The sequence below is a fragment of the Geotrypetes seraphini genome, chromosome 1 (assembly GCF_902459505.1).
Source record: "Geotrypetes seraphini chromosome 1, aGeoSer1.1, whole genome shotgun sequence".
Taxonomy (NCBI): Eukaryota; Metazoa; Chordata; class Amphibia; order Gymnophiona; family Dermophiidae; genus Geotrypetes; species Geotrypetes seraphini.
Genome location: NC_047084.1, coordinates 259,910,980 through 259,926,288, shown reverse-complemented (window position 1 = coordinate 259,926,288; position 15,309 = coordinate 259,910,980). Strand labels below are relative to the sequence as shown.

Genomic DNA, 15,309 nt, shown 5'->3' with positions numbered 1-15,309 from the left:
CCTCGGGTTTTGGCCAGATATTAGTGACCTGGATTGGCCACCGTGAGAACGGGCTACTGTGCTTGATGGACCATTGGTCTGACCCAGTAAGGCTATTCTTATGTTCTTAAGGTGAGATTTTGCCATGAAATCCTATCCTTGAAACCTTCTATGTGACCTCTAAGTTGGTGGTAAGTGTAGAACATTGTAGGCCATCATTTGCTTCTATGCATTGCAGCACTTATCTCAGACCATTGTGAGATAATACTTACAGACCTCAATTTAAATGCATTAGAATGCAATTTACAGTCATCTTAGGTGCAGACTAGCACAGGGAGAGGGTAAAACGAGAATTCTGAGTACCCCACAGGTTCTGCTGATCTAAAGCGCACAGATCCCACTCACCCCCGCTCACCCCAAGGATCCCGCTAATCCCATGGATTCTCGTCTTACCCTCCTCCTATGTCCCCAGGAATCCAGTAGATCTGTAGCTGTGTTCACAGGAGGGGAGTAAAAGAAGTACTGTATCCATGGGGCAAGCGGTCTGTGGGGGTGAGTGGAATCCGTGAGCTACACTAGAGTTAAAACTAGGATCCCTGCAGACCCCACACCACGACCATTTTATTTTTAAAGCCATGTGCCTTAGATCAGTGAGGTCTGCGTTCGAGTCTTCTGAGCATGCGGCGCTGTACAGTATAATGTGCGCGCATATCCAGCACTAACCCCTTTTAATGCTTTCATTAGTTCTGAGTATCAGTCCCCCAAGTACTCTGAATAAAAGATCTAGTGTGTGCGACTCTGTCCCAGTAACTTAATTTTTTTTTTTTTTTTTTAATGATGTTTCGGTCTTAAGATTGAATATTCAAGGACTTGGGGCTAAAATTCAAGGGATTGCCCAATGGGAAAGTTTCAGCAGTCACGCTGACGATAAAAACAAAACAAAAAAGCCTTCAGTAGTTCCGATGACCGTAAGAGATTACATCGTGCTGAACCTCTCTCCGTCATGTCTCCATCCGGCAAATACCTGATGTGGGAGCCGGAACCTTTTGCAAACTGCACAGAGAGGGTTTCCGTGCGACCGTTGGCTTTGTAAAAGTGGTGCAGCACTTTTACAAAACCAACGGTCGCACGGAAACCCTCTCAGAACAGGAAGTTTCCGGAGTTCTGCCGTTCCTCATAAATTCTACTCAACCCAAATCCTTCTCAGTCACTCTTGGGCTGCGAGTCCTCGACATTTCCCCTATACAGTTTCTCCCTCCCTCGACCTGCACCGAATCAACCCAGCTCTCCCCCCAGACAAAAGAAACGTGACCACCGCCTGAGTATTAGCATCCAGGAGGCCTTACCGGACGCTTCGTTTGAGGGGTCACAGGGCGGGGCGCCCTCCAGGAGCCCCAGCAGGGCATAGAGCAGAAGTCCCAGCCACAGCAGCATGTTTCCACCGCTTCGTGAGCAGAAAAGCCCAGTGATGTGGCACTGGTTTGAGCCACTCTCCACTCCCAACAACAAAAAAAAAAAAAATTGAGCTGCCTCCGTTTTCCAGGAAATACGGTCCCCTGGATCGCGTTACAGCTGGCAGCAGCCTAGAAACATGCTATTCCAAATTGATAGGCTTTTAATTTGGTTGGATGCTTTGATGTGGGGTTTCAGTTAGGGGTAGGGGGGGAGAGTTCCTGCTGCAACTCGGCAGCTCGCTTCTCTTGGCTAGTGTGCTGAAAATAAACTGTCTGGAGGAGAAAAGGAATTTCTTTCAGTGTCTCTCGTAGCCAGGGCATCTAATAATGATTGAAAAGCTTTAAAAAGTAATTGTTATAATGTAAGAAATCTTATATTCAGGATATATTATATAGACAAATAGACGTAATGATCTGTATTTGTTATACTTTAGCAATAAGTTTCCCAAATGGCTCCTGTAGAGAATCCAAAGGAGTCTATATCACTGATCCTGTATAACTAAAGATCTCAAAATTAAATTAAAAAAAAAACAAAACATGCAGGATACCTTATTAACACTCAATTTCAGTAAATATATGAAAAAATATATATGAAAGTGCTCAGTGCCCAAGTCTCTCACAATCATACTGCTAGAAGATCATTTAGGGACCATCATTGCACTTTTGTGTCCCCGTCCTGCCTCTTGCAATATTAATCATAGCAATGTCTGAAACACATTAATGGTTATAAACAAATGGCACTTATCTGATCTTAATGAAGCAGATAAGGTCCCAGTTGATTTTAAGTTGAAATGAAATAACAGCAGCATTGCAGGATGACGTAGAGAATGACATGGGGACAAATTTGTCCCCATGTCCGCAGGATCTCTCTATCCCCATCCCGTCCCTGCAAGCTCTCTCTCTGTCTCATTCCTGCAAGCTCTGTCCTCATCTGCACAAGCTTCGAACACTTTAAAATCACAAGTGTTGGAGGCTTGTATGGTTAAGGCAGAGTTTGCAGGAATGGGACAGGGACAGAATTCACAGGGATGGGAAGGGGATATTGAGATCCCGCAGAGATGGGGACAAATTTCTTCCCATGTCATGGTCACAACCCCACCTTTGAGATCATGACCTGGGTGGACTCTCCATAGTTGCATCAATGTTCTGTACCTCCCTTGGGGTCATATTGTTTTAATTTGGTCACTATGATGTGGCATGATCACAAAAAGATTGCTAAGCCCTGTAGGAACATAAGAATAGCCTTACTGGGTCAGACCAATGGCCCATCAAGCCCAGTAGCCCGTTCTCATGGTGGCCAATCCAGGTCATTAGTACCTAGCCAAAACCAAGGTGTAGCAATATTCCATGCTACCGATACAGGGCAAGCAGTTGCTTCCCCTGTGTCTTTCTCAATAACAGACTATAGACTTTTCCTCCAGGAACTTGTCCAAACCTTTCTTAAAACCAGCTATGCTATCTGCTCATACCACATCCTCTGGAAATGCATTCCAGAGCTTAACTATTCTCTGAGTGAAAAAAAATTTCCTCCAATCAGTTTTAAAAGTATTTTACTGTAACTTCATCGAGTGCTCCATAGTCTTTGTAATTTTTTGACGGAGCCCTAACCGTTTTAGTCTTTCTTCATATGAGAGGAGTTCTTTACCATCTTGGTCGCTCTTCTTTGAACCTTTTCTAGCACCACTATATCTTTTTTGAGATAAGGAGACCAGAATTGAATGCAATACATAAGAACATAAGAGTTGCCGCTGCTGGGTCAGACCAGTGGTCCATCATGCTCAGCAGTATGCTCACGCGGCAACCCTTTTGGTTAAAGACCAGCCCTACCAGCGTACATCCTTCTTCAGTAGGAACTTGTCTAACTTTGTCTTGAATCTCTGGAGGGTGTTTCCCTCTATGATAGACTCCGGGAGAGCGTTCCAGTTTTCCACCACTCTCTGGGTGAAGAAGAACTTCCTTACGTTTGTACGGAATCTATCCCCTTTCAATTTTAAAGAGTGCCCTCTCGTTCTCCCCACCTTGGAGAGGGTAAACAACCTGCCCTTATCTACTAAGTCTATTCCCTTCAGTACCTTGAATGTTTTGATCATGTCCCCTCTCAATCTCCTCTGTTCGAGGGAGAAGAGGCCCAGTTTCTCTAATCTTTCGCTGTACGTCCGCTCCTCCAACCCCTTAACCATCTTAGTTGCTCTTCTCTGAACCCTTTCGAGTAGTATCATGTCTTTCTTCATGTATGGCGACCAGTGCTGTACACAGTACTCCAAGTGAGGATGCACCATGGCCCAGTACAGTGGCATGATAACCTTCTCCGATCTGTTTGTGATCCCCTTCTTTATCATTCCTAGCATTCTGTTCGCCCTTTTCGCCGCTGCCACACATTGTGTAGATGGCTTCATCGACTTGTCTATCAGAACTCCCAAGTCCCTTTCCTGGGAGGTCTCTCCAAGTACCGCCCCAGACATCCTGTACTCGTACTTGAGATTTTTGATACCGCATGCGTCACTTTACACTTATCCACGTTGAACCTCATCTGCCATGTCGATGCCCATTCCTCGAGCCTGATTATGTCATGTTGTAGATCTTCGCAATCTCCCTGCGTCTTCACTATTCTGAATAACTTTGTGTCGTCCACATATTTGATAACCTCGCTCGTCGTACCTATGTCCAGATCATTTATAAAGATGTTGAAGAGTACGGGTCCAAGCACCGAGCTCTGCGGCACCCCAGTGGTGACACTCTTCCAGTCCCAGTATTGCCCATTTACCCCCACTCTCTGTTTCCTATGCTCCAGCAAGTTTTTAATCCACGTGAATATTTCTCCCTAGATTCCATGGCTTGCAATTTTCCAAAGAAATCAGAAAAACCCGAAAAAATTGGAAGGTGAATAGACAAATCCAATTTTCCAAAGCAGTCTTTCATGCGGAACCTTGTTGTATGCCTTCTAAAAGTCCAGATATACAAAGTCGACCGGGTCGACCTTGTCTATCTGCTTGTTTACTCCCTCGAAGAAGTGCAGCAAGTTTGTTAAACAAGATCTGCCTTTTCTGAAACCGTGCTGGCTGGTCCTCATCAGACTGTGTCTGTCGAGATGATCAATGATGCGTTCCTTTATCAGCACCTCTATCATCTTTCCCGGTACTGAGGTCAGACTCACCAGTCTGTAGTTTCCCAGGCCTCCCCTCAAACCTTTTTTGAAGATCGGTGTAACATTCGCCACCTTCCAGTCCTCCAGAATCTTTCCTGTTTTGATCGACAGATTGGCTATTAGTTGAAGCAATTCAGTTACGGTCCCTTTCAGTTCCTTGATGACTCTCGGATGGATGTCATGGAGCGATACAGGGGCATTATAACATTCTTAGTCTTGTTAACCATCCCTTTTTTAATAATTCCTAGCATCCATTGCTTTTTTGGCCGCCGCTGCCACACATTGGGTGGAAGATTTCATCGTATTGTCTACGATGACACCCAGATCCTTTTCTTGGGTGCTAATCCCCAAGGTGGACCCTAGCATCCGGTAACTGTAATTCAGGTTATTCTTCCCAATGTGCATCACTTTGCATTTTTCCACATTAAATTTCATCTGCCATTTGGACGCCCAGTCTTCCAATTTCCTAAAGTCTGCCTGCAATTTTTCATAATCTGTATGCGTTTTAACAACTTTGAACAGTTTAGTGTTGTCTGCAAATTTAATCACCTCATTCATTGTTCCAATTTCCAGATCATTTATAAATAAGTTAAATAGCACTGGTCCCAGTCCAGACCCCTCTGTTTTCTATCTGATAACCAATTCCTAATCCACAACTGAACTTTACCACCTATCCCATGACACTTTAATTTTCTCAGGAGCCTCTCGTGAGGAACTTTATCAAAAGCTTTCTTAAAATCTAGATACACTATATTAACCGGCTCACCTTTATCCACATGTTTATTCACACCTTCAAATAAGTCAAGCAAATTTGTGAGGTAAGATCTCCCTCGGCTGAACCCATGCTGACTCTGTCTCATGAAATTATGTTTGTCTACGTGTTCCACAATTTTATTTTTTATAATTGTTTCTACCATTTTGCCCTGCACTGAAATGGTGTCTTATCTATCCACAAGATATCAGATGCATTTGCACAAAATAGCATCCATGTGCACCCCACAAAAGAACTGACTATGGTACACCAAGATAGTAGGACTTCTACAGACACCTACAAAGCACTCATAGAATCCCCACCATTCACCCCTTCCTTTGATTAAGGGCACTAGTGCCACATGAACCAAAAGAGATATTCTGAGACCCAGGACAGAAGTTTGGGACGGACCTCCAAAGGCTGCAACTAGTCTGGGCCTCCTTCAGTTTCAGGAAGATGTGTGGTCCTTTGTGAAATTGGGGCTCAGGGAAATGGCAGAACAGCCATGTTACCCAGTTCAAGGCTGGAGATATTGATTTCTGACCACCCCATCTAGGACTTGCAATATAGATCTCAATGGACAGGATCTGGCACTACAAATCTCACACTAAATTGGAATGTAAATTCAAAACCAGGACTGGTCAACAATCTCTAGCCTAGAACTGGGTAGCTTGGCATCTATGTAATTGTCCCAGTTTCACCCTCTAATGCAGATCTTGGATGTCACTATTCCTTTGCTCCTTTCACTGCTCTACTGCCACCTGCAGCTCACATGAGGTGAGTGCGAGTCCTCTTTTTGTGGGATGCGCTGCTTCAGGAATGACGGCACCAGTTTTGGAAGGTATCTGCTAGATGTTTCTATTAGGTTAAAAAATAGAATAACAACAGATAGCAACAGCTTCTTTTACCATAAATTATTACCTAGCACAGCAGGCATGCAAGGCACTTGGCTTCCTAGACATTCCTTTTGTATGGTAGAATTTCAATTGAACAAGCCAGATAAATATTGCGTAAACAGCACTGCTAAACCTTTTGAGTGTAAGAAATATTGCATTTTGATCATTAATCATCTGAAGAAATGCAGGATGTGTTGCTACAATGGTTATATATTAATTGAAAGAAAGGATGTTTCCATTGTACACTTGTTAACCTTACAATACTATAATGTGTTGCTGCTGTCACAACACTGCACATTTATCCATAACAATATTTTGGCAAGTTTTCAGTAGTTAATTCAGTATATTTGGTGGGAATGACACAAAATGGAAAATTCCAAATATGAAAAAACAAACAAACAAAAGACTGAAGTCATTGGGTTATGCAATAAAGCCATTACTTTTCCCCCTCTCTAAAAATATTGCTATCAAATTAGCTTCATTTCTAGATATTTTCTAGTTGTGCTTGTGAGCTTTGCAGGTCTTAATGTTGCTGTAGCTCCTTGAGTCCTTCCGTTCTCCAGGCTCTTCTGCTGGTGCATGGATAGCAACGTTATTGCCCTGGTTCCTAATCTGTTGTTGCTGTGTTCTTTACGCATATCACAGACCTATCACGAGCAACACTTTTCAACAGATGAGTATGTCAGCAGCTAAAGAATAACTCAGTTGTGAAGCTTCCTGTGGTATTCTGTAAAGCATCCCAGCTACATCAACCCCAGAAGGCGTTCCTTGAGTTCAAACATCCATGAAGCAAGTTAATAATTGCCATTATGTAGACACTTAGTCATAGTATTTTGGCACCTAGGCATTACAAATGTTTTTCCTCTAGGGAATATGACAAATAAGAGCAGAGAGCTGAATTCAATTGAGTTTTCTGAGCTATGGATGAACACATGGAAACAGAGAAAATGATAATCAACAAAGACCATGTAGTCTTAGAGAGTGAAGCGGGGACAAAACTTCATCCCTATCACCTAACTGTCCCCGTATTTTCATTCCCGCCCCTTTAACGTTCCCACAGTGAAGTGCATTTTTCATCCCCATCCCCATAGTCTTAATTTTCTTCCTGCCGCGTCTCCCATGCTATCCCTACTTATTCTCATGTAGTTTAAAGTTACTCTGAATAAAATTTGGATACTGGATGTTTATTGCAGCTTAAGAACATTCGAATTGTCGCTGCTGGGTCAGACCAGTGGTCCATCATGCCCAGCAGTCCGCTCACGCGGCAGTCCTCTGGTCAAAGACCAGTGCCCTAACTGAGAATACTGGTCCCCCCTGTATGAATACCACTCTTTAAAAAAAAAAAAAATGGGACAGTTCTTCTGTTACTGATTGTTTTATACACATACTCCATGGAATTATGTATATAAAGAAAATCAAAACAATGTACAGAAAAACAACATATTAAACAGAATAATATTTACAGTATCCTAGAAATAAATGGGGATATTTTAATACTTAGCTTGCCAGTCCAGTATCTTCCTGTTGGCCATGTAAACAATGATATTTTGGCAGCACTAACCAAAAATCCTGGAGGTTACTAGCAACCACAAACCATGGAGGGGCATAATTGAAAGAAATGTCTAAGTCCTTTTTGGGCCTAAGTCGCTAGTCAGCCAAAGTTAGCAGTGTCTAAAGTCCATTCTCAAAAAATACGTCCAAAATATTTTGTTTTTTCGAGAGTCGTCTAACTGTACATCCAGCTGTTTCATCACCCAGACCGCTAAGTCGTCTATCTTTATACCCCATTCTCATCCAAAAATTTGTCCAAGTCAAAAACTCCTAGAAAAGGACCTTTTGGACATGGGAGGGGCCAGCAAAGTAATGGACTGGACACCTATACAAGGCAACAGAGTAGTGGGGCACCTAACAGGCACTGCTGCAAAACTCACAAAAAGGGTGCCACATAAACATCTCACCATAACTCCCTTATAGGTCATGATGAGCCCCCAAAACCTACTAGACCCACCTGTCTACTACCCCAATAGTCCTCACGGCTGCAGGTGGCATCTATATGGCAGTAGAGTAGGGTTTGGGGGGTGCACATGTTTCACCATAAATGCAGTGGTTAGAGTGGCTTATGGGCCTGGGTCCACCTCTCTATGGTTCACTAGCCAAACCCTCAAACTACTTAAGCCACCTCTGTACTGTTCTACTAGGCTTTGCTATGACAGGTGCTGATGTTCTGGAGGCAGGTATGGTGTTGTGGGGGAGGGTCAGTGATCACTGGGGCAATGTGTGGGTCTGTACTTTGTGTCTGCAGTTCTTATCTGGTCACTTTGGATACCTTTTTGGCACTTAGACCTGGTTTTACATGGCCTGTCACAACGTACAAGTTCCGTCCAGGCAGTCTCGTTAAACTTTCGGTTATACTTGCAGTACGACTAAGTTTAGATCAGCCCACGTCCCACCCTCACCACTCCTCCTAAAATGCCCCTTTTTGCTCTGGTCATACAGCAGTACTGAAAAGGCCTAAGTTACGTCTAAAATCTGGTTTGATTATCGGCACTTGGACAACTTGTCTTACTGATCGTCCAAGTGCCAATTTAGACTGGTTTTTAGATGTATTTCCGTTTCGATTATGAGCCCCATAGTGTTTATGGTAATACCAGGCAAAATTAGCAACTCCTTCCCGTTACCGCGGTAACCATTATTGTGTCACTCTATACTTCCTACTGCAATATCACAGACTCTGCTCGCTCTCAATCTTTATCATCACATCCTAGCATCAAAGTATTTATTTATTAGGATTTATTAACCACCTTTTTCTTGAAGCAATTCACCTAAAGTGCTTTACAATACACTGAATATTAATCAGGTACTCTTCAGTATTTTCCCTATTTGTCCTGGCAGGCTCACAAACTAACTCTGGTCCCTGGTGCAATGAAGGAATTAAGTGACTTGCCCAGAGTCACAAGGCGCAGGCTTGGATTAACTCATAACCTCAGTGTGCTGAGGCAGCAGTTGTAGCAACTAGGGCCACACCTCCATGTTTTCCCCTTGTTTCTGCTGTTTATCTTATGCCTTTTTTATTTTTTAAAATTGATTTTTCCTCTGTTTTTATTGAAAGTTGTTCCGTGTCTTTATCATACTTTCAAAGAAGTCCACCCCTTCTAAATCCCCTAGCAATAATCTCTTTTCCACTGTGCATCATTGAGTTATTTAAATTACTTTTTCATATCCTTCTTCCTTTCTTTTTTAAATAACTGAAATGGTAATTGTAAAAGCCCATGTCTAAAATGCCTAATGCAATCCCTGAGACATAACAACAAGCCAACAATGACTTACTTGTAACATTGTATTTGTAACTATGACCTACGGTAATTGTATTGATAGTTGTATTGATCAACCTGAACTTGCAACCCTATTGAATGTCTGTGTCAAACTGTCCATTGTAACTTCATGGGTAACTAAACCAATCTCTTGTAATGTAATCCGATCTTGAACTGAATAGGTATATACTATTCATTCATGTCTGACCCTTGAATACTCTGTAGGCCAGTTCTCGCCATGCTTCCCTGTTTTCCACGGCTTATTTCAATTGTTTGATGCTCATTCCTGTGTCACTCTTGATGGCATCCAGCCAACGAGCCTTTGGTCTCCCCTGCTTCCTTTTACCACTGACCAGTCCAAGTACCAACTCCCTGTCTAGTGAATTCGCCATCGTCACATGTCCAAAATAGGTCATTTTCTGTCTGTTAATCTTGCCTTCCAGGGACAGCTCTGGGTTTATATGATCAAGAACATCTTTGTTAGTGATCCTAGCTGTCCATGGAATTTGGAGAAGTCTTCTCCAGCACCACAGCTCAAAGGTGTCAATTTTTCTTTTATCTGCTTATGTGAGTGTCCATGTTTCACAGCCATATGATGTGATAGGGAACACAATGGCAGTGGCAATGATTAGTCTTTATTTGATGATGATTGAGACATCCTTGCACTTCCATATTTGTTCCATGTTCACTATGGCTGCATGCCCCAATGCTAATCGACATTTGGTCCCTGCTGTTGAACCACCATTTTGATCAATGAGAGACCCAAGGAAAACGAAGCTGTCAACCACTTATATTTCTTTATTGTTGATATTTATGTGGACCGTCTTATTGGTGGTAGTCATGATTTTGATCTTCTTGATGTTCTGGTACAGTCCCATCTACTCGCTTTCTTCTTTCAACTTCAGGATCAACTTTTTGAGGTCCTTCTCTCTCTCTCTGCCAGCAGGGTAGTACCATCTGCAGATCTCAGATTGCTGATGGTTCTTCCACCTATTTTCACTCCAATTTTCACACCAATCAGCCATCAAAGACTGTGACACATCTGGATGGGATTAAATCCTCATCTGCCTTTAATCTGTCTTCATCCTTTGTTGCCAATACTCCAGTACTTAGTAAATATTACATAGGAAGTCACATCATTATCACCTCCCTTTCTCAGCTGGGAATACCTCCCCTCTCGGTACTATTCCTGAAACTTTTAGCAGTTGCTCAAAAGCACATGATGAAAAGTATATTATCCACATTTTATTTGTTCTTTCATTTACACAGACAGGATCACTTTCTGAAAGTGCATTTGATTGCTCCGCATAAATTTTCTCTGATTGAAAAGCAGCCTCCTGTCTTTTTTTCTTCATTTGAGATTTTGTGAATCCTCCCCTCCTACAGTCTTAACTTGATTGCTGCAAAGTCACTTAAAAAACTTTCTTTATGAAAATGTATCAATCATGTTGCCAAATAATGCCTTGATTTTATATTTTAAAGCAACTGGCAAATTCCTTCTCTTCTTGATGAGCAAGTGGTAAAGGCTTTTATTTCTACTGTAGATTGGATTGTCTGGCATTGGTTCTGCAAAATGATGAACAATTTCTATTTGTAGCCGTTGAATAAGTTCAAAATAGCATAAGACCAATAACGAGGCTTGCTTAATAAAACTTCCATTCATATATAGGCTAAGGGTATGTATGCTAAAAATATTCATTATGTTTCATTATGATTATTATTATTTGCCTGACTTGTGTTTATTTTCATTTGTTTAATATATAAATCATTAAAGCTGACTTTTACTAAACTGCAGTAGAGCTTCTGACCGTGAGCTGGCAAGGAAAAATGCTTCAATGCTCATAGGAATTGAATGAAGCGTCGGAGCATTTACTTCGTTAGCCCGCAGTAAAAAATCTCTACCGCGTTTTAATCAAAAGAGCCCTAAATATCAATTTTTAAAAAATAAAAACAACAATTAAAGCACAGGAAAACCCAAAACATAACTTGCTTTATTTAGGTTGCACAGACACTGCATTAAAATGCTTACAATAACAAAATGTAGCAGCAAGATTGATATGTGGAGCTGATATGATAATGAAGGAGTAATGCTAGCAAGCCTAACATAGCATAACATAAAAATCCATTTCTATATCACAATGCTGTTAAGTTCAATGCAGTTTACAAAAAAGAATAAACATACAATTAGATGAAATGTATTAATTACCCCCAAAATCTAGTAAACAAATAAGTTTTAATTGTTTCCTAAAATTTTGATAAGAGCTGGAGATCAATATCATAAATTTAAGATCTTTATCCCATAGTGCTGCTTGGTACGAATAAAGATGCTGATGATATTTCTTATTTTGGCAACCCTTAATAGATGGAAAAACAAATAGAGCATGTGTGCTTCGGGGACATATAACATTTGCAAAAGTGAATGAGTCTACAAGATAGTTGGGTAGTTGATCTGAAAAGAACTTAAAACAAATGCATTTAACTTAAAAATTTTACTCAAGCCTCAACAAGCAGCCAATGTAGGAATTTCAGGTCCTGTATTACAGTGGTTCCAAGGTTTCTTCGAAAACAGACAATACAGAGTTGTGAAGGATGGATCATATTCTAACTATATTGAGTACCACAAGGGTCTCTGATTTCAATATACCTCTGTATCATTTCTAATATTATGTAAGCCGCAATGATTCCTAGTTGACATTTGCGGGATACAAGAATCAGTATGGTATGGTATATAATATCTTCATGACTACACTAAACTCAGTCGATCTAAGACCTGGGGAATGGCTTTTCTCCAGTGTAGATGATATTTTTCTGTTAATTCCTGTGGATCTGGAACCTGGCTAGCAAACATATCTGTCAAGAGTACAAGAATGGTTAGCAAAATACCATCTTAAACTAAACATGGATAAAACCAAACTACTATGGTTTGGCTAGCACATTCACTTAATTCCATCCACTATTAGTCTAACAAACGGAGTTAGCTTCAACGTCAAAAAATCTTCCAAGGTGTTGGGAATAAACTTAGATAGCTCTCTGAGTTTTTAACACTATATTAACAATATAGTCCAAAAAACTTTTTGTACACTACAGACGCTCAGAAGGGTTAAACCCTACTTATTCCAGCATCACTACAGGATACTAGTACAATTTAATATTCTGTCCTCACTAGACTACTGTCATGCATTTGCTTTTCGGAATCTCAGTGAAATTAATGAAAAAAATTCAGCTGGTACACTGCAGTAAAAGTGATATTCTATAAAATCAAGATATGATCATGTCACACCGTTGCTCGTGGATCTACACTGGCTCCCAATAGAAAAGCGGATTGTATTCAAGCTATGCTATTCAGCATTAAGACCCTTTATGGAGATACCCCTGATAGTTTCCCTAGATTTACCAAACTATTAGGTAGATCTGATGAACACCGCAATTACAAGGAATTAAAAGGTAGACAAGCAGTGGGAGAGGGAGGGTGGAGGAGTAGATGTTGGTGAAGAAACGCAGCAGAGAAAGCCGACCAGCAAGCACACTGGCTGGTAGCAAGATGCCTCTTCCACTGGAGTATCCAAGAACTAAGGCCCCACCTGAGACATTTCAGATTCGGGGGGAGGAGTAGAAGGTAGAGAGGGAGCATATAGGACTTGGGGGGGAATGGGGGGAGTGATGTTAAACTCAAATGAGGGAAGGAGGGAAAGGTGAGGAATGGAGTAAGAGAGGTAGGGAATGATGTCAGATTTGTGAGGGACAAGGAGAGATGGACTTGGGGACGGCAGAGGGGGTAGAAGGAGGACATGGAGAGGAGGCAGAAGGGGGACAATGAGAGATGGATTTGGAGGAGGACAGAGGGAGCAAGAGAGGGTGAGATGGACATTCAGGAAAGCATAGGAGGTCGGGGAGAGGCAGAAGGGGGAAAGGGAGAAATGGATGTAGAGGGGGGAAATGGGGAGAGGAAGAGATAGATTTGGTGGAGAAGGCAAGATGCGGAAAGGGAAAGAGATTCAGGGGAGGGGCAGAATGGGGAGGGAGAGATGGACAACTCAGGGAGAGCAGAGGAGGGAGAGGAGAGATGGACAGGGAAAGGCAGAAGGGATATGGACTGGGGAACTGAAGGGGGAAGAGCTGTCAGACTTGGGAGGAGGGAGTGAAAGGGCAGAAAGGAGAGATGTTGGACTTGGTGGAGAGAGAGAGAAAGAAAGAGAGGAAGAAAATGCTGGGTTACAAGGGTGGAGTAAGTGAAAAGGAGGGGAAATAAATTAATACGATGTTATCTAGCATCTTTTCTGTAACAGCTCCCACCCTTTGGAATTCTGCATTCAATTTCCTAAGAGAGGAGATGACTCAACTCCTTTAAGATTAATTTAAAAACCTTTTTGTTCAAAGATGCCTTTGGACTGTAATCATCCCTTTAAGGGCGTTTCATTCTTTTTAGATGCATTTTATCTTGCCTCATTATCAGCTGTTTCGTTTACCCTCCCCTTTTGTTTTCTCCTTCTAACTTCTTTTCTCATAAAATATTGTAATTCTGTCCTCTTCCGACAGTTTCAATCCTGTTTGTGATTTATTATTGTCTATTGTTACTTGTCTTTTCATTTTTTTACTATGTATTAGTATATTTTACCCTATTTTATCTGTGTAAACCGCCTTGTATTCTGATTTGGCAGTATTTCAAATTTTAATAAAACTTGAAACTTGGATCCATGTGGGAGAGTTGTCAAGGAGATGAGTGAGCAGAATAATGAGTATAAGAGGGTAAAAATGTGGTAATGGGAAGTAGCTAAAAAGGAATAGGAGTATGAGAAATGTGAAAACTAGGGGATGAGAGAAGGAGATAGAAATTTGATTAGATAAAAACTGAAAAGGAATAAAGCAATTTTCCCTCTAAGCTGTGTGGCCATACACCTTTTGGTAGCAGGCCGCGCAGCCAGCACATGAGGACCTCTGGCCATACTCTGCTGCTTCTGCCTGTGTCTTTATAAACAAACAAAAAAAAGTGCAGCTGGAAGAAGAGAGGACGCCTACTCAGATGTTTTAGAGCCAGCCAGAACACAGGTACTCACCCTTGAGAGAGGACATGAACTTGGGACACAAAAAGGAGGGAAGGAGAGAGGCGCATTGGGTCACAGGAGGGAGGGAGAGGGGCATGTTGGGACACGGGGGAGAGAGGGGTATTGAGACAGAAGGAAGGGAGCCTGAACTTGAGGCAAAGGAAGGAGGGAGGGGCATGAATAAATGTTGGATGTGGTGGTGGAGAGGGAACAGTGGGACAAATGGAAAGGGATGCAAGAGGGAGGAATGTTGGACATGGAAGGAATGCAGGAAGAGATGTGGCATGGAGCTGGAGAGAGGTGATAGAAGGAGAAATGTTGGGCATGGGGCTGGTGGGCAGGGGCGAAAGATGCTGCATATATTCCGGGGATAAGAGAGGGAGAAATGAATGTAGCAGTTGAGGGGGTGGGAGAGATGAACCCTTGATCCCTCTCTCACACACTTTCTTTCTCTTTCCCCACTCCCTTTGCAGCAAGGGAGGGAATGAGAGAGAGAGAGATGGTGGACAGTGAGAGAGAGGGAAACATTGCACATAGGGTTGTAGGAGAGAGGAAGAAATGCTGTGCAGGGGTGGGAAGGGGAAAAAGAGTGTGCTTTCTGTAGTTTAATTTTGTGGTTACCATTATGTATTGTTAATAAGATTATATTGTGTGTATTATGAAAAATGAATGGAAGAAATGGCATTTACAATTAGTATCATTATGGGAATGGGTTTCTAGGGCGGAGCTTG

General features: G+C 41.9%; 1 protein-coding gene across 1 annotated transcript in view; it reads right to left on the bottom strand.

Moving 5' to 3' along the window:
- The window catches only part of CPZ (carboxypeptidase Z), a 119,844-nt gene extending 118,189 nt beyond the window's left edge, over positions 1-1,655 (bottom strand). Inside the window, exon 1 of the mRNA XM_033950196.1 lies at positions 1,326-1,655. Within this exon, the coding sequence (XP_033806087.1) occupies positions 1,326-1,413 (88 nt within the window). The 5' untranslated portion in view covers positions 1,414-1,655. The remainder of the gene's footprint in view (positions 1-1,325) is intronic.
- Between the last annotated feature and the right edge of the window lie 13,654 nt (positions 1,656-15,309).